We start from the raw sequence: 17,087 nt of genomic DNA, 5'->3' as shown, positions 1-17,087 counted from the left end.
CGTGACCCCATGGACTGTAAGCCCCCCAGGCTTCTCTGTCCATGGGATTTCCCAGTCAAGAGTACTGGAGTGGATTGCCATTTCCTTCTCCAGGGGATCTTCCCGACCCAGGGATCTAACCCCTGTCTCCTGCACTGCAAGCAAATTCTTTTCAACTTAGCTACCAGGAAAGCCCAAAGCCTCTGCCCCTGCCCAGGATGGGGTGAGAGGGTTCACTTCCATCACAGGCCAGAAGAGAATTTGATTCTGTTTTTTGGTTTTTTTTTCCTCCATAAAATTACAGGTGGAAAATTGGGAGCTTTGCTTTTGTACTTCAGCCAGATTGATAAGTAACATACCATGCTTGGCTGAGGGCAGTAGCTTCAGCTTGGCAGGGAAACTGATGAGGATGATAGAGACTTATAACGTTTTCTTGCTTGAGTGAAAATTTATTGGGACAGAAGTCACTTGCCTCCCTTCTTGGGCAGGGAGATTTACTTTTCTAGGCTCTTCCTTCCCACTTACTCCCTAGTAGATCTTGAGAGGCTGGAGAAGCGTGTAGGTACGGACCTCAGCCAAAGAGTCCTGCTGCTCATTTGCAAGGAGCTATGGGGCCCCCGCTTTAGGGTCAAAGTCAGGAAAGTTGGGCTGGGTGCTGGCCCAAGGGGGCTGTCACCAAGGGGTCACATTCCATGTCCCCAGGTATCTGCAAGTGGGTACCTGAAGCCTGGTGTGCACAGAGCGGAGGGTCCCTGTTTCTCATCTTGGGGTCTCCACCTGTGGCAGGCAGGTGGGCATAGGCCACCCCCAGGGAGGAGAACCCACAGCCTTCTAGAGTGACAGAAGAAGGGCTGATGTTTTCCTTGTCTTATTCAGTTTTTGGTCACTGATAAGAAAAGTCAGAGTATACCTGGGGGTTCCTTCATGTTGGGATGAGAAACGAGTTCTCCCTACAGACCTGGAATGCAGATGCCCTGGCCAGGTCCCACAGTCCTTGGCACCCAGTGAAGGTCCTATGGTTGGGAACCCCTGGGTTTCTCTTCCAGAGGTCTGGAGTCAGTGGTTCTAGAAGAAGCCTGATCAGAATATTCTGAGTGTCTTTTCTAGGGGACTGTCTCTAGTCTCACAACAGCCCTGAGAATGCAGACAGGGGCAGTCTCCTTATTTTATACACATGCAGGGTGGCACTCAGAGAAGGCAATGCACCCCACTCCAGTACTCTTGCCTGGAAAATCCCATGGACAGAGGAGCCTGGTAGGCTGCAGTCCATGGGGTCACGAAGAGTCGGACACGACTGAGCGACTTCACTTTCACTTTTCATTTTCATGCATTGGAGAAGGAAATAGCAACCCACACCAGTGTTCTTGCCTGGAGAATCCCAGGGACGGGGGAGCCTGGTGGGCTGCCATCTATGGGGTCGCTCAGAGTCAGACATGACTGAAGCGACTTAGCAGCAGCAGCAGCAGCAGGATGGCGTTCAGAGAGGTCCCGCCTGATTAAAGAATGTTCTAAGTGGGATTCAAACCGTGGTCTAACCCTGTGCACACAAACCAGCCCTTCTCCAAAGCCTGACGTGTGGGTAGCACAGTCGGTTCTCAAAAGACACCCTTACACCCTCCTGCTAGGGGTGAGTCCCAGGGGCCTGACAGTTAGCTCCCGTCGCAGTGCTGACTCTCGTGCTCTCCCCTGCTTCAGGGTGTCTGTCACGTTAGTGGAGCAGTCACCCTGAGAACTCGTGAACGAGGATACGTGGATGGCTTGAAGAAGGGATGGGGCAGGAAAGCTCAGAAGGGAGGGCAAAGGCAGGTCCTCCAGGGAGCTCCAGGGAGCCCCAGGGAAGCCTGGCTATGGCCACCAGTGACTGGGACTCCAAGGTCACCCCCGGCCTACACCCAAGAGTCACCTATTATGTCCCTTCAGTTGTGGTCTCCAAGATAACCATTTCCAGACAAGATCACTCACTTCTCTCTCTCTCTTCCACAGCCAGATATAACGGAGAAGTACCTGTCAGCCTCGGAGTGTGGAAGCCCCATAGATGGTCACCCAGAAGTCCCAGAGACCAAAGATGGTACACACGCTTTGGCTCTCAGCCTAGGGCAGGGAGAAGGGTGGTATCCCAGTTTGTGAGGCTTGGCCATTTGGCTCAAGTCTACTGGGTTTTAACAGCTAATTGCAACACGCTTCCAATTTCTAAACTACTAAATATACAGCTGATAGATTCCAGAAAAAGAGAGCAGCTGAAACTGACGCGAGTGTCATGAATAGCTGGGGTAGAATATTCTTTCATCTCTTATTTGCTAACCCTGGTTCAGATCTCTCTGAGCCAGTTCAGTATGTAAAGATTCTCCAGTGCTGGCATATTCTATAAGAGAGCTTGGTGAGCTTCTCTTGAGGATATAGCTCTAGAGATATCCAACTTTGACCTGTGGACTCTGGCCTTGAGCACAAATGTGTGCGTGTGGGCATGCATGTGTGAAGAACAGATGTGTGTGTGTGTGTGTGCATGCACGTGCGTCCACAGTGAGGAACAGACAGGAAGGGAACAGTTCTGCTGTTTTTTCTGTCTTTCATGAGACCACGCCTGTAGGCTGTGTGCAAGGCTGATGACTTTTCCTCTCATCTTGACAGTCAAGAAGAAATGTTCTGCTGGTCTCAAACTGAGCAACCTGATGAACCTGGGCAGGAAGAAATCTACCTCGCTGGAGCCTCCGGACAGGTCCCTCGAGACATCCAGTAAGACTTACAGCCGCCTCCAGGACCAGAGGGCCGGCTGTCCCCCCGGGGCTGTGGCTGGTCTCAGGGAAGACAGCTCAGACAGCAAAGGCAGGGGTGTGGGGTCTTGCTCTAACCCCTCCCTGGCGGGTGAGCCCACGGCCCACAGTTTCTATTGATCTTTGCAGCAGGGAGCTCTTTGTGACTCCCCAGGCTCTCTTGCTGCAGTGCTGGCCCCTGTGTGGAAGTGAAGGGTAATTGATGACTGTCCTAATGGTCTTTAAGATTGTGCTCATTTGATCACTACGTCAGGAGCATGGTAGGCGCGGTGTTAGGGAAAGGGGACCGAGGAGACGGAAAACACGGTCCTGAGAGCTTACAGCTCAAGAGAGAGGACGGCTTTATACCCAGAAGCACACGTGGTGAGGTCTTAGGAGCTCCAAGGACTCAGGGACAGAAAGAACCTCTCTTACTCTGTGGTCAGAGACGGCTTCCTGAAACTGAGCCTTGAAGGGCAGGCAGGAGTTGATCGGGCTGGGTTGGCCCCGCGGGCAGGAGCAGAGACTGAGAGGGGCCCAGGAAGAGCCACTAAGGGGGCAACAAAAGCCTGTGTAGCTGGTAGAGGGTGTGCGGGTGCTGGAAGACCCTCGAGGTCATCTCTACTGCTCTGACTCGGCCTTGAGCAAACTGAGGCCAAGGAAGAGAGAGAGAGAAAGAAAGAAGAGATAGGAGACTTGCCCAGAAAATACCCTGGCTTCCGACCTGAGGCTCGTCGCTGTGCTTACCTCCGGGGCCAGAAGGCCACCACTGTCCATCCTTGGGCCTTTCCCTCCTCTTCACGGAACCCGTGTCCCAGCTCTGGGCTCTTTTCCTGAGTCCCAGTTCAGCTCTGTGCTTCATGGCTGGCAGGGTGGGCTAGCGAGACAGGAAGGCAGCGGGACGTGGGGTCTTCTCTTTGGAGCCTGCTGGTCCTCCAGCCAGGGCCTTGGGTACCGGCCTGGCCAGCCTTTGTGCCTGAGAGGGCACGGCATTGGGCCTGGGAGCCTGGTCCCAGTGAGTCACTTTGGGAGATGCAGCTGGGCTATTGCTGGACGTTACTCAGCAGGGAAGCACGCTCCTGTCCCCTGTGGCTGGGGAAGGGCCAGAGAGAACACAGACTCCTTCCCAGGGCTTGGCAACTCAGCTCCCCGCCTCTCTCTGGCCCAGAGAACTGTGATGGGCAAGTGAGGCGCCTGCTTGAGTGAGCCAGTGTTCCAAAGTCCTGGGCTCACATTCTTCCACGTTGTTGCTGTGATGGGATGGTCACGTGGCTCTGAGAAATTCACGACCCACACTGAGAGTCCAGCATTGAGCTGGGTGCAGAGGTGGCCATGTACTTTGGTGCGTGGGCCTGGGTCATCCCGGCTAAGGGTCAGAGCAGCTGCTGCTCCCTTAAGACGGAGAAGGCATCCACTCTGCAAACTGGTGCCTCTGGGAAGATGAGCAGCACAGACAGACGTCAGCTCACTGCATGCAGGTGGGACAGGGTTCTGAAGGCTGGACTTTTACTGGTCTTTCCAGCCCCAGGGATAAGGCTGTGCTTTGGCACATGGTGTCAGCTCCATAAACATTCATCTAAGTTGGGGAGGAAGCTGAACCTGACACATGCAGCCATCTAAAATCAAGAAAGGCCTGCAGGATGGGTGTACCCCAGTGCTGGGAAGCCCTGGGTGCTGGCGGAGAAAGGAGGGCTCCCGAGTGGAGGAGCCACAGGGCACAGACCCGGATGCTCGAGATGGACATGGCAAGTTCATGCCCTTGACAGCCTCTGTGTCCAGTTGGGAAGCTGACATGGAAGCAGAGTGTCACTGTTCCAGTTCTCAAGTGTTCTGAGGCTAGCAGAGCTGGTGGAGGGGTGGGGGGTGGTGGCAGAAACCGAGAGGATGAGGCGGACTTGGCTAAGGGGAGGAGGCCTCTGCAGGCTGAGACTGAGTGACCCATGGTGGCAAGGTGTCAGGGGAGCTTACGGAGCTAAGGCTGTGGAGGTGAGGGGACTGATCATGGCTGGAGGAGGGCTTCCTGCAGGTGGCCTGGGCTGGCAGAGGTCGGGGAGGGCCACCGCAGGTCACGGGCTTAGAGCCGGGAGATGAGGCCAGGCCAGGGAGCCTCGATCCAACACACACACCCACCCACACTCCCTGGCCTGGTCTAGTCCAAGACACAGTTCACTGCCCTCTGGACACGCCTTTTCCAAAAACCAGTAAGGCTGTGTGCTCCCCTCCTTCAAGCGGTCTAGCCCCTCACACAAAGGAAGGAGAAAGACTGAGGTTCACAGCCTCTGTGAGGTTAAGAAATTCTCTCGGGCAAAGCTTGGCAAGGCTTGGAGCTGAGACTTAAGAGGCGCATTCCCGGAGGTCCAGAGGCAGGCAAGGGCAGTCCTGGACGCCCTCGGCCACCGACACCCCCTCGGCCGTGTCCCTCCCCTGCAGGCTACCTGAACGTGCTGGTCAACAGCCAGTGGAAGTCGCGCTGGTGCTCCGTCAGGGACAGTCACCTGTACTTCTACCAGGACCGGAACCGGAGCAAGGCGGCCCAGCAGCCCCTCAGCCTGCTTGGCTGTGAGGTGGTGCCGGACCCGAGCCCGGACCACCTCTACTCCTTCCGCATCCTGCACAACGGCGAGGAGCTGGCCAAGCTCGAGGTACCGCTGGCCGGGGCGGTTGGGGGTTGGGTAGGCAGACACGGCCAGGGCGGAGGTCACGGTCACGGCTGTTTGCCCCAGGTCCTGAGGACTGCAGTCCTACCACGGGAGATTCAGCTCAGCTGCACTTTATTTTTACTTCCTTTGCCTGAGATTGTTTGCGTTTTAAAAAAATTTCCATTCCCTTTCTGACCTCAGGGTGGTTGTGTTATAGGAACGGGACAATGAGCTATTTCCTGCACTTAGGGTAGAAGGAGTATTTATAACTCCCTAAGTTGCTGGAAAAACTTTCTGGGGACTCAAAGCGGGTTTGTGATTTCGTTTGTGTATCACCAGATGGGACCCAGTACATAAAAATGCAGACGGTTAGGGTTTATCTTGGGGGAAGAATAAGGTTTGTGATGCAATTGCATTATTCCCACTCCCCACCCTCTGTTTGATGTTATGTTACATTTACAAAAAGAGAGGTGACATAACGCCTTGCCATGAACTGGGCAGGCCCAAGCCAGAGTGCTTTATACACACTTAAGCACACACCCCAGTTCATTCTTGTTCACCTAGTCCTAGCTCCAGGGGTCTTATCCTGAATTTGCTCCAATACTGCCCTCTTGTGGCGGAAAGGGGCAATTGCTCCCCAAGCACAAGCCTGTGTTCATTCTTGCATCCAGCCATCCCGTTGACAGATCAGTACCATGATATGGTGAAGGAGACAGATGTGTTCCCTGGCATGGGACCTACCTTCAAGAACAAGAGTGAGATATGATTCAGTATCCACTTTATCACTTTTCACGGGCTGCCTGTAGCTCCTGCTGACTTAGTAATCACTAAGTAATGACTAGTAATGATAACTGAGTTTGAATGTTGGGTGGGTGGGGGGCTGTGTAGAGAAAGCCTGTGGGAGGGAGTGGGGGCTGATCTTAAGAGCAGTGGTAGACCCGCTAGTCATGCATGGATGTGAGGGATGGACCATAAAGAACGTTGAACACCGAAGAAGTGATGCATTTGGACTGTGGTGTTGGAGAAGACTCTTGAGAGTCCCTTGGACTGCAAGGAGATCCATCCAGTCCATCCTAAAAGGAATCAGTCCTGAATATTCACTGGAAGGACTTAAGCTGCAACTCCAATACTTTGGCCTCCTGATCAAAGAGCCAACTTCATTGGGAAAAACCCTGCTGCTGGGAAAGATTGCAGGCAGGAGGAAAAGGGGATGACAGAGGACGAGATGGTTGGCTGGCCTCACCGACTCAATGGACATGGAGTTTGAGCAAGCTCCGGGAGATGGTGAAGGACAGGGAAGCCTGGCGTGCTGCAGTCCATGGGGTCACAAAGAGTCAGACACGACTGAGTGACTGAAAACAAAGACCCTGAAGGGTTTCAAGGGAGGGTGTCGTGGTCAGATTTGGATTCCAAGATGTGTCCTCCAGCAGCTGGGTGGGGGATGGAAGGAAGGGGGACATGAAGGGGTAAAACGAGACCCATCGCCCAGGGCAGCGATGGTGGCAGCAGGAACCAGAGGCAGCCCTTGAAAAGCTGTATTGAGAAATCCACCTGAAACTGAGTGGGGAAAGGAAACCAGCTACATGTCAAACTGCACTTTCAGCTGCCCTTCTCATCATGAGCACAGAGCAAGAAGGTGGCAGAGCTGTGGCATGCTGCTAAAGCCAGCATGGCGGTTTGTTTTTCCTCAAGAAAGTAAACCTGCGGTATCTGTGGAATTCCCAGTTCTTTCTCGCTATAAAGCCCAGGAACCATGCTGGCATTTTAATAGAAAATACTCAGTGTACAATGATGAGAATGTGCTGTCGCCTGGGGAAAACTAGGCGCCGACTTCACTGGGATTTAGTTCATGATTCGTCGGAGGTAGCTGACCTGGCATAAGGCGCGTAAGACAGTTTGATTGTTAAAACCATAAACAAAAATACATTAGAATTTTGTTCTTTCTTAACAGGGATCCAGGTAGTCTTGTATATATGCATTAGGGTTGTAAACTAAAATGTGATAATTCATAAAATAGAAGTGTCAACCTAAAATGCATACATTTTAACAGTCCTCTCCGAGTCCATTAGCCCTCTAGAAATACCTGCTTACAAACATTACATGTGACGGTGCACGCGTACTTCGTCACTTAGTCATATCCGACTCTTTGCAACCCTTTGGACTGTAGCCTGCCAGGCTCCTCTCTCCATGGGATTTCCCAGGCAAGAATACTGGAGTGAGTTGCTGTTCCATTCCCCAGGGGATCTTTCCAACCCAGGGATCAAACCCATGTCTCCTTCCTGCGTCTCCTACATTGCAGGCAGATTCTTTACCTGCTGAGCCCCTGGGGAAGCCCTCTAGAAATACATCTTTATAAACATTACATGTAATACTGGGGACAAATGCCCACAGCATCATTGAGGCGGCACCAGGGTATCACTAGTAGCAGGAAATATTATCTGGGGTTCCTGGGGGCTGAAATATACCAGTGAAAGTGAGGAACATGGCCTCAGAGGCCATGCCCAGCAGGGTGGGCATCAGGGAAGAGGTGAAGAGGTCTGGGCGCCAGGCAGCACACTCCAGCCCTGCTCATGTCCCTCTTGGCTTCCTCCCAGGCCAAGTCTTCTGAGGAAATGGGCCACTGGCTAGGCCTCCTGCTCTCTGAGTCGGGCTCCAAGACAGACCCGGAAGAATTCACCTATGACTATGTGGATGCCGATAGAGTTTCCTGTATCGTGAGCGCTGCCAAAACCTCTCTGCTGTGAGTATTCAGGGACCTCTCACTCCTAGCCATCATGCTTCTAGAGCAAGGCCTAGACTGGCCTCTGGTGGTCCCTCGAGCAGCTGGGAACTCTGGGTGGGCCCTGTTCTCCCAGTAGCAGGAAGACCAGGGCCAGGGAGCAGCCCTCAGGGAGGCCCAGCAAGGAGCCAAGCCAGGCCACTGGCCCGGGGGACAGCCACCGCATCCCTGGCTCTAATTAGATTCTGTTCAACCCACTCCAGTGTTCTTGCCTGGAGAATCCCAGGGACGAGGGAACCTGGTGGGCTGCCGTCTCTGGGGTTGCACAGTGTCAGACACGACTGAAGCAACTTAGCAGCAGCAGCTCCTGAAGGCAGAGTGGGCACCTCTCCTGGCCTTCGCTTTCCTTGCTGTAGAGACGGCACGTCTGCATGGCTCCCTTCCTGAGTCCCAGCACACGCTGGTGTGAGCTGACAGCGGGTACTTCTGCCTCCTGGATGAGCAAACTGGGTCCCGGGGAGAAGTGGTCTTGGGGAGGGGGCGGGTAGAGCCAGCATTGCTGTTGTTCAGTTGCTCAGTTGTGTCCAACTCTTTGTGACCCCATGGACTGCAGCACCCCAGGCATCCCGGTCCTTCACCGTCTCCTGGAGTTTGCTTAATCTCATATCCATTGAGTCAGTGATGCCGTCCAACCATCTCATCCTCTGCCGGCCCCTTCTCCTCCTGCCTTCCATCTTTCCCAGCATCACGGTCTTTTCTAATGAGTCAGCTCTTCCCATCAGGTGGCCAAAGTGTTGGAGCTGCAGCTTCAGTCCTTCCAATGAATATTCAGGACTGATTTCCTTTAGGAGTGACTGGTTTGATTTTCTTCCTGCATGGGTGGAAGCAAACTGGCCCAAAATGGGGAAAGTGTCTGTCTGTGCTGGCCCAAATGTACTGTGAAGAAGAAACGAGAGGATTTTGTTGTTGGGAGGAGGTCCTGAAAGGGTGGAATTCCGGGTGAGAAGACGGCTGTACTGTGCTTAGTCGCTCAGCTGGGTCCAAGAGGAGGGGTATGGGGCAAGGGAAGATTATTTTTCAAGAAGAGACACTTGGAACCGGGAGTTCTAGTAAGAAGACCCTGGGGGGAGAGGGAGGAGATACCCCTAAACAAATGAATTCATTCTACAAGGAGATCAGGGCTCGTCCTCAGGTCTCCTGCATAGCCCGAGGATTTCACTCCGCCTCTCATTGTTTGGAAGCCTTTGAGACTGGTGTCTTTTAGCCCCACCCCTATCCTGAATCCTCTCTCACCACGTCTTCCAGGCTGATGCAGAGAAAGTTCTCGGAGCCGAACACTTACATCGACGGCCTGCCCAGCCAGGATCGCCAGGAGCTGCTGTACGACGATGTGGAGGTGTCAGAGCTGACAACCGCGGTAAAGATGCTGGCTGGGTGGCAGCCTGGGGCTGTCTATCCCCTTCCTGCCAAGACCCAGAGCCTCAATGCCAGAGGTCATTAGATGGTCCCTGAGAGGAATGGACTCCAAATCACCTGCAGGGCCATCAGTGGAGAAAGCAGGGTGCAGTGAAGTTCTCTCTTATCTGCTGGGGTGGTACCATCTGCCTGGCCTGGGGACTCATCCAGATAAAAGAGCTGGTTAACCACTCTGGTTAGTGCTGGGGTGGACAGTGAGGTGCTGGGATGGAGAACAGCAACACCATTGGCCTTTTCTAAGAAACTGAAATACAGTTGATTTGCAATATTATATTTGTTTCAGATATACAGCACAGTTAGTATTTTTATAGATTATATGCCAGTATAAGTTACTATAAAATAATGGCTATAATTCCTCATACTATACAATATATCCTCGTTGCTCATCTGTTTTATACATAGTGATTTGTATCTCTTAACCACATACCCCTCTCTTGCCCCTTCCCTCTCCCCTCTTCCTACTGGTAGCCCCTGGGCTGTTTTCTGTATCAGTGCGTCTGTTTTGCTATATGTAATTCATTTGTACTATTTTTTAGATTCCACATATAAGTGATACCATACAGTATTTGTCTTTCTCCGAGTTAATTTCACTGGGCATAACATTCTCCAGGTCCATCCACATTGCTATAAATGGCAGAATCCCATCCTCTTTCGTGGTTGAGTAATGTTCCATTGTGTGTGTCTGTATACATGCATCCATCTTTATCCGCTCATCTGCTCATGGACACGAGGGTTGCCCCCACCTTGGCTACTGTAAACAGTGCTGCTGTGAACTCTGAGGTGCATGTATCTTTCCAAGCTTGTGTTTTTGCTTTTTCCATGGTACGGAATTGCTGGGTCATATGGCAGTTCTATTTTCAGTGTTTTGCGGCACCTCTCGACTGTTATCCATAGTGGCTGCACCAGTTTACGTTCCCGCCATCAGTGAACAAGCTTTCCTTTTTATCCACATCCTTGTCAACACTTGTTATTTGTAGGCTTTTTGAAGACAGCCATTCTGATAGGTTCGTGAGGTAGTTTCTCATTGTGTCTCTGTTGCATTTCTCTAATAATTAGTGATGTCGAGCATGTTTTCATGTTGGCTGTTGGCCATCTGTCTGTCTTCTTTGGAAAAAATGTCTATTCCGGTCTTCCACCCATTTTTTAATGCGGTGGCTTTTTTTAAATATAGAGATATATGAGCTATTTGTATAGTTTGGATATTAACCCCTTGTTGGGTCATTTCTCACATTCCATAGATTGTCTTTTTTATCTTGCTGATGGTTTCCTTTGCTGTGCAACAATTTTTAACAAGGTCCCGTTTATTTTTGCTTTTATTTCTTTTGCCTTATTAGACAGACCCCTCAAAATATTGCATGATTTCTGTCAGAGTGTTCTGTGTTCTCTTCTAGGAGTTATGCGGTTTCTGGTCTTACACTGAGGTTTTTAATTCGTTTTGAAATTATTTCTCAGCTGTGGTATGAGGAAATGTTCAAATCTTGTTGCTTAGACATTAGCTGTCCAGACACTATTAGCCTTTGAGGCTCAGATTGGTGGCGGAGGTGGAATCATCACCTTGACAGCTGGCTCCAGTCACAGGGCATGGACCTCTATGCTGGGGCATCTGTGGGTGATCTCATTTCATCCCAGCCACCTGAGAGGGAGGGACTCCTAGCCCCTTCTCTCCAGATGAGGACGTCAAGTCAGGGAGATGAAGTACTGTGCCCTGGGTCTCCCACCTCTTGAATGGCCTATCCAGGAGGTGAGCCCGGGCCTCTTCAGGAGGCTCCTCAGGAAGGAGGTCTGGTGACCTTGGGCACAGGGAAGGGACAGGAGCTCTGCAGCAGGGCTGGCGTCCCCTCCAGGGCTCCAGGACCCAAGGCAGTGGAGAAAGCCCCCCGATTCTTCCCCATGCAGGGGGAAGCCCCCGAGGAAGCCAGCCCTGCAACAGATGTTTCGGGTGAGCCTGACCCTGACCGTGTGTACCTGGACCTCACGCCCATCAAGTCCTTCCTACACAGCGACAGCGGTGCACAGGCCCGGGCCGCATCACCCACGCCGCCCCACCAGGACCCTCCGGCCGAGACTCTCCCTCTCCCTGAAGACTCGGACCCCGCCCCTGATGAGCCCCTCATAAAGTCTCCAGAGAACCCCGAGTTGCAGGTACAGGGGCTCCCGCAGTGGGTGAGCTAGCCTTACCTTCTCGGGGGGCCCCTTGGCCGGCTGAATCCTATTTGCTTTCTCCCACCCAGATGCAGCAGGAGAGTCAGGAACCTGAGGAGCCCTCCCTGGGAGGCACAGAGGTCAAGCTCCAGGCTGCACAGCAGAAGGCCTCCTCTTCCCTGAGCTGCCCTGACACGGTGGCTGTCGCCCCGGCCGGGTCCAGCCCGCCCGTGAAGGACAGGCTGAAGGCAACCAGTGCAGGTGCCTGTGCTAGATAAGAGCTGAAGGTTTTGGAAAGGGCTTGGGGGCTTCCCTGGTGGCTCAGATGGTAGAGAGTCTGCCTGCAACGCAGGAGACTTGGGTTCAATCCCTGGGTCGGGAAGATCCCCTGGAGTAGGAAATAGCAACCGACTCCGGTATTTTTGCCTGGAGAATTCCATGGACAGAGGAGCCTGGTGGGATATAGTTCACAGGGGTGCAAAGAGTTGGACACAACTGAGCGACTAACACTTTTACTTGGAGAGGTTAGTCTGATTGCCTCCCTTTCAGATGAGGAAAGAAAGGCCCAGAGAGCTGGAGGACTTGCCCAACATCTCATAGCAAAGGAGGGGTAGGCTCAGTTTCCTTTTCTGTCCCTGCTAGGCTGGTCTGGCATCCACCTCTAACCTACTTCCAGAGTGCTGGGTTCTGCCTGAGCCTGTAGAGTTGGGTGGGACTGCCCTCAGGGGCCAGCCCGACTGACCCAGGGGGTTCCCCTCCCTCTGGGTCTGCAGAGATCAAACTTGGCAAGAACCGGACAGAAGCCGAGGTGAAACGGTACACAGAGGAGAAGGAGAGGCTTGAGAAGAAGAAGGAAGAGATCCGAGGGCACCTGGCTCAGCTCCGGAGGGAGAAACGGGAGCTGAAGGAGACCCTGCTAAAGTGTACAGGTACGCACCACCTCCTCTCAAGGGAGACGGCCCCTGGAGGGGCCGGGGCTTTCCAGGGGCGTGAATCCAGATCTGTGCACATGGCCTGCAGCCCCCTCAACCTTTGGGACAGGTGGGTGCTCCCCGCAAAGTCCTCCCCTTCCAGCCTGTCTGAAAGGTCACTGTCCTATATCAGGATGTAGTTGAAAAAGCAGGAAATCTCTAAAATTATGTGTCTCGACCTGAAATGTGTCATTCCATTTAAGACAGATGTCTGTTTCTTGGCCCATCTTCTGCAGTAATGCCAAGGTCTTTCCCTGCCCTCTGTGCCGGCTGATGGGAGCCCCGGGTCATGGTTCCTGCATTAACCACATCTCTAATGCTTCAACTGGCCATCTCTTTACAAGCGCCTTAAGTCTGTGTTCATTTTAAGGAAATCTGCATCCTTGTAGATTATTTTCCAAGTCATCCTCATATCATCCTTCAGCTGTTTCCTAGCGGCTTATCCCTCGTAAGACCTTTAAGCAGCATTTGACTTCATTTTTAGAGAGTAACTCCATGTACTTTAATATTTAAGCTGTGAATGTCTCTCAGTTGTGTCTGACTCTTTTGACCCCATAGACTATACAGTCCATGGAACTCTCCAGGCCAGAATACTGGAGTGGATAGTCTTTCCCTTCTCCAGCGGATCTTTCCAACCCACTGATTGAACCCAGGTCTCCCACATTGCAGGAGGATTCTTTACCAGCTGAGCCACAAGGGAAGCACAAGAATATTGGAGTAGGTAGCCTGTCCCTTCTCCAGCGGATCTTCCTGACCCAGGAATTGAACCGGGGTCTCCTGCATTGCAGGCAGATTCTTTACCAATTGAGCTATCAAGTGAAGCCCATTAGACTCGCACTAACCAACATAAGCAGTTGATCCCTGTGAATCTTACAAACATAATTGGTAGAAGAAAGGTAAGGGGGGCATGAGATGTGACCGACTTTTTTAAAAAGATTACATCTTCATTGATAAGAATTCATAGACCACACGATGACCCATTTGCACATGGTTTTCAGTATATTCACAGAGTTGTGCAGCCATCGCGAGAGTCAACTTGAGAACATTTCCATCGCCCATACTCACGGGCAGTCCCTCAGTGCTCAGGATTCCATACTGAACATGTGGTACCATCCTTTCCTCTGCAGTGAGCTCCTAGCATGGACTCTTGGTTGAGTCATCATTTCTTGGTGCTACAGGAAGAGCCTGAGGACACCAGGGTGAAGAGGGGAGGGTAAGACAGGGCTGAGAAGGTGGCAGGGTTGAGGACCCTGGCTCCATTAGGCCCAGCGAAGCAGCACGTGCCAGGAGGATTGAGGGAACCATGTGGGGCAAGTTGAAACAGCCCAACCATCCTCCAGAGGTCACCAATAAAGCTTCTTTCTCCCTTTGAGGTTGCTGTCACCATGGCAGGTATTGACACAACCAGAGTCCCTAAGGGCCTACCAGGAGGGACGTTAGGCCTCAGATTCAGGCCCTCTTGTGAAGGCGGAGCTCTGCTGCCAGAGCCTCCCCAGCCTTTGCAGAATGGAGACACAGGACCTGGGCTCCTGGACTTGGAGGCTGTCCGCCACCCACCGAGAGGCCTGTCCCCGCGCTCAGGGTCAGAGTCAGGGCAGTGGTCCACAGCCCCTCGGGGGTCGTGTTTCAGCATGGTGTGTGTGTGTGTGTGTGAATTCATCCTGCCCCTGGCGTGACTTCTGGCTGAAAGGCTGCAAACTTCTCTCTGCAGACAAGGGGGCGGCGGCCAGCCTGGAGCAGAAGCTGAAGGAGGTGGACGAGGAGTGCAGGGTGGAGGAGCGCAGGCGTGTGGACCTGGAGCTCAGCATCGTGGAGGTGAAGGACAGCCTGAGGAAGGCGGAGGCCGGGCCCGTGACGCTGGGCACCACCGTGGACACCACCCACCTGGAGAGCGTGAGCCCCCGGGTGAGTCCGGGTGCCCCATCCCCATGGGCCAAGTGCGGGATGCGCCATGCCTCCCTGCCCTTAACTCAGCCCTCGCTCTCCTCTGACACCACAGCCCAAAGCGGCCACCCCGACTCCTGCCCCCGACTGTACCCCGGTCAACTCTGCAACTGCGCTCAAGAACAGGCCCCTGTCAGTCATGGTCACGGGCAAAGGCACCGTCCTCCAGAAAGCCAAGGTAAGCGGTCACTCCTGTGCTCTTTCAGGGCCCCCTGGAGGACAGAACTGTCACCAGGGTGGTGGGGGGCGCCCTTCTGGCCCAGGCGGCACTTTCCTCCTCTGAGCACAGGCTCTGCAGGAAGAGGCGGGAGGCTGGGACTTGGCTGTGTCTTTGGCCTTGACTAACCAGAAAGGTGCTTGCCTTGGTTCTGTGTCCTTGCAAGTCCACCTGAGGGCGTGCAAATGCTTTGCACTGCCCACCGCGTGATTATCAGTAGATTTGGGGGCGGGGGGGGGAGAGGCGGGGGTAGGGGAGAGGAGCAGCTCAGAGACAGAGAGAGGCTGGAGAGTTTTCCAGTTTAAAGAGAACCTCAGTGATTCTGAAGGGCGTCTGTCAGGAAAACGAAAGCCGCAGATTCAGATGGGTGATGGGTTTGCCGGAAGCCACCCATGCAGCTGGCGGTGAGGGGTAAACGAGAGCAGATTTATCCCTGGGGGCTGGATGAGGAGCGTTATGAACCCTTGACTCATTTGTACAGTAAAGAGCATGCCTAGAGCTGCCTGTGTTTTTGGCAAATGCTGCTCCTTAGCACAGGAAGCTCTCATTGCTGTCCTGCTTATTACCTGCTGGAGGTATCATGAGGCACCTGTACCAATGACTGTGTATTAAATCCATGTAAGCACATGAGCACCGAGGCAGACGTCACTCAGCCTCTGTCTGTTGCTCATGGCCTCAAAATCTCTGAACAGGGGCTCCAAGCAACAGGGAACAAACACACGGGGGCTGAACCTTAATTGCCATCTCTCTTCCTAGCTGCTTCTATGAGTATGTAGGTTGGCTGCGGAGGATAACTAACTTTCTTCTCTTGGGGGGCGGGATGCTGGTGTTTGAACGGCACCCTAGGAATGGGAGAAGAAAGGAGCAAGTTAGGAAACAAACTTCATCTAAAGACTCTCCTGTCAATGTGGACCTTGGTGACAATCCTGCTTCGCTACAGTCTTCATTCAAGCAGCAACTCTGTGAAAGGGTGAGTCTGTTTACAAGGAAAAGGAAGAACGGGGGTTCTGTGAATGGAATACTTCGGCTAAGAGGAGGCTCTGTCCCTGTGCAGGGCCAAAGGAAATAATACAAGACTTTTTTGGAGACCCAAGTCTATTGGTTGTAAACAGGATGTTGCTGTAGTTAGGAGTATTCTGTGTTTCTTCCTTGAAATTTTCATCAATTGTTTTATCAGACTTTTTAAATGAAAAGTTTCTGATGTGGAGGCCTTGGTGGAGGAGAAATCAAGGTAGCAGGATCTTGTCTCACTGATCACAGGGCTTTGGTGAGATTATATCTCAACTCCTGACCGTCATCTCCTATCTGATACTTAGTAGTGTCAGGGGCTAAACCGTCCTTGTCTTCAACTGTGTAAAAACCATCTTTTTTTTTTTTTAAGAAATGGTAATTGGGAAAATATCTGGGACCAAGCTGAGGCACTGTTCCTGGTAAATTAAGGACTTCTTTCAGGCTAAAGTGGGCCTGAACCAATTGCTTTTAAATAAAAATTTTAAATGATGCTGTATTATATAGAAAAAAAAAAATGTTTAAAGTCCTGTAATTTAGAACAGTGAAAAGTGTCTTTTGAGATTTAACTGACTTTTTACATTACCATAGAAACAAGATTACCCTGTGTTTACAGATTCAGTCCCATGGAAAGGCCATTTTTAAGAGAAGTTATTTAATCCAGTGCTCTCTTAGTCCCTGTTTTTTAAGTTGTGCTTGATGTCCAGGCCCTTTCCAAGAAAAAAGAAGGGGGGCAAATTTTGTTTCGGGTGCTCTCTTTTTTTAAAATTGACAGTGCTCTTGTTTATGTTGCCTGTTTCTCTTCTGATGGCATTGTTAACACAGGTTAAAACCATTTCATCTATCATCTCTGCCTCATTTCTGGGGGTTCTGAATCAGAGTTCTCTAACACTGGTTCCTGGGAACTAAAGGTCTTTTGAGTCTGTCTTCTTATTGTCTTTCTATTCCCAGGACATTTATTTCCTTTGTCATTAACACTTGGTGTCCCAAGTGGTGAGTTAGATTTTTTTTTAATAAAATGTTCATTGTATTTTGGGTTTTCTTGTATTTCATGGGATAACGTGGCAAGGCCTGGTAGACTTCTACTTCAAGGCGGAAACATTGTGGATATTTATACACTGAACTTCAAACTATGTGAGTGAAAACACAGAACTACAAGGTGGGATCCTAGCAGGAGACTTTAAGCCTCCTAACAACAAGTAGCAGAGGTAAGGCTGAAAGATTTTAGTATGATAAAAACAT

The 17,087-nt window shown here is 51.9% G+C and overlaps 1 protein-coding gene across 2 annotated transcripts in view; it reads left to right on the top strand.

Moving 5' to 3' along the window:
- AFAP1L2 (actin filament associated protein 1 like 2) overlaps positions 1 to 16,795 on the top strand; it is a 116,494-nt gene extending 99,699 nt beyond the window's left edge. Inside the window, exons 9-19 of one of the 2 annotated variants that reach the window (XM_068961764.1) lie at positions 1,963 to 2,047; positions 2,608 to 2,712; positions 5,160 to 5,371; positions 7,963 to 8,108; positions 9,393 to 9,504; positions 11,460 to 11,705; positions 11,795 to 11,966; positions 12,479 to 12,634; positions 14,388 to 14,581; positions 14,676 to 14,798; positions 15,684 to 16,795. In XM_068961764.1, coding sequence (XP_068817865.1) covers positions 1,963 to 2,047; positions 2,608 to 2,712; positions 5,160 to 5,371; positions 7,963 to 8,108; positions 9,393 to 9,504; positions 11,460 to 11,705; positions 11,795 to 11,966; positions 12,479 to 12,634; positions 14,388 to 14,581; positions 14,676 to 14,798; positions 15,684 to 15,710 — 1,578 coding nt within the window. In that variant the 3' untranslated portion in view covers positions 15,711 to 16,795. The remainder of the gene's footprint in view (positions 1 to 1,962; positions 2,048 to 2,607; positions 2,713 to 5,159; positions 5,372 to 7,962; positions 8,109 to 9,392; positions 9,505 to 11,459; positions 11,706 to 11,794; positions 11,967 to 12,478; positions 12,635 to 14,387; positions 14,582 to 14,675; positions 14,799 to 15,683) is intronic. The other variant, XM_068961763.1, reaches the window with a different exon arrangement.
- The last annotated feature ends 292 nt before the right edge of the window (positions 16,796 to 17,087 follow it).

The sequence above is a fragment of the Capricornis sumatraensis genome, chromosome 23, assembly GCF_032405125.1.
Source record: "Capricornis sumatraensis isolate serow.1 chromosome 23, serow.2, whole genome shotgun sequence".
Taxonomy (NCBI): Eukaryota; Metazoa; Chordata; class Mammalia; order Artiodactyla; family Bovidae; genus Capricornis; species Capricornis sumatraensis.
The sequence above is the reverse complement of the archived record's forward strand: the minus strand, read 5'-3'. Positions and strand labels throughout refer to the sequence as shown.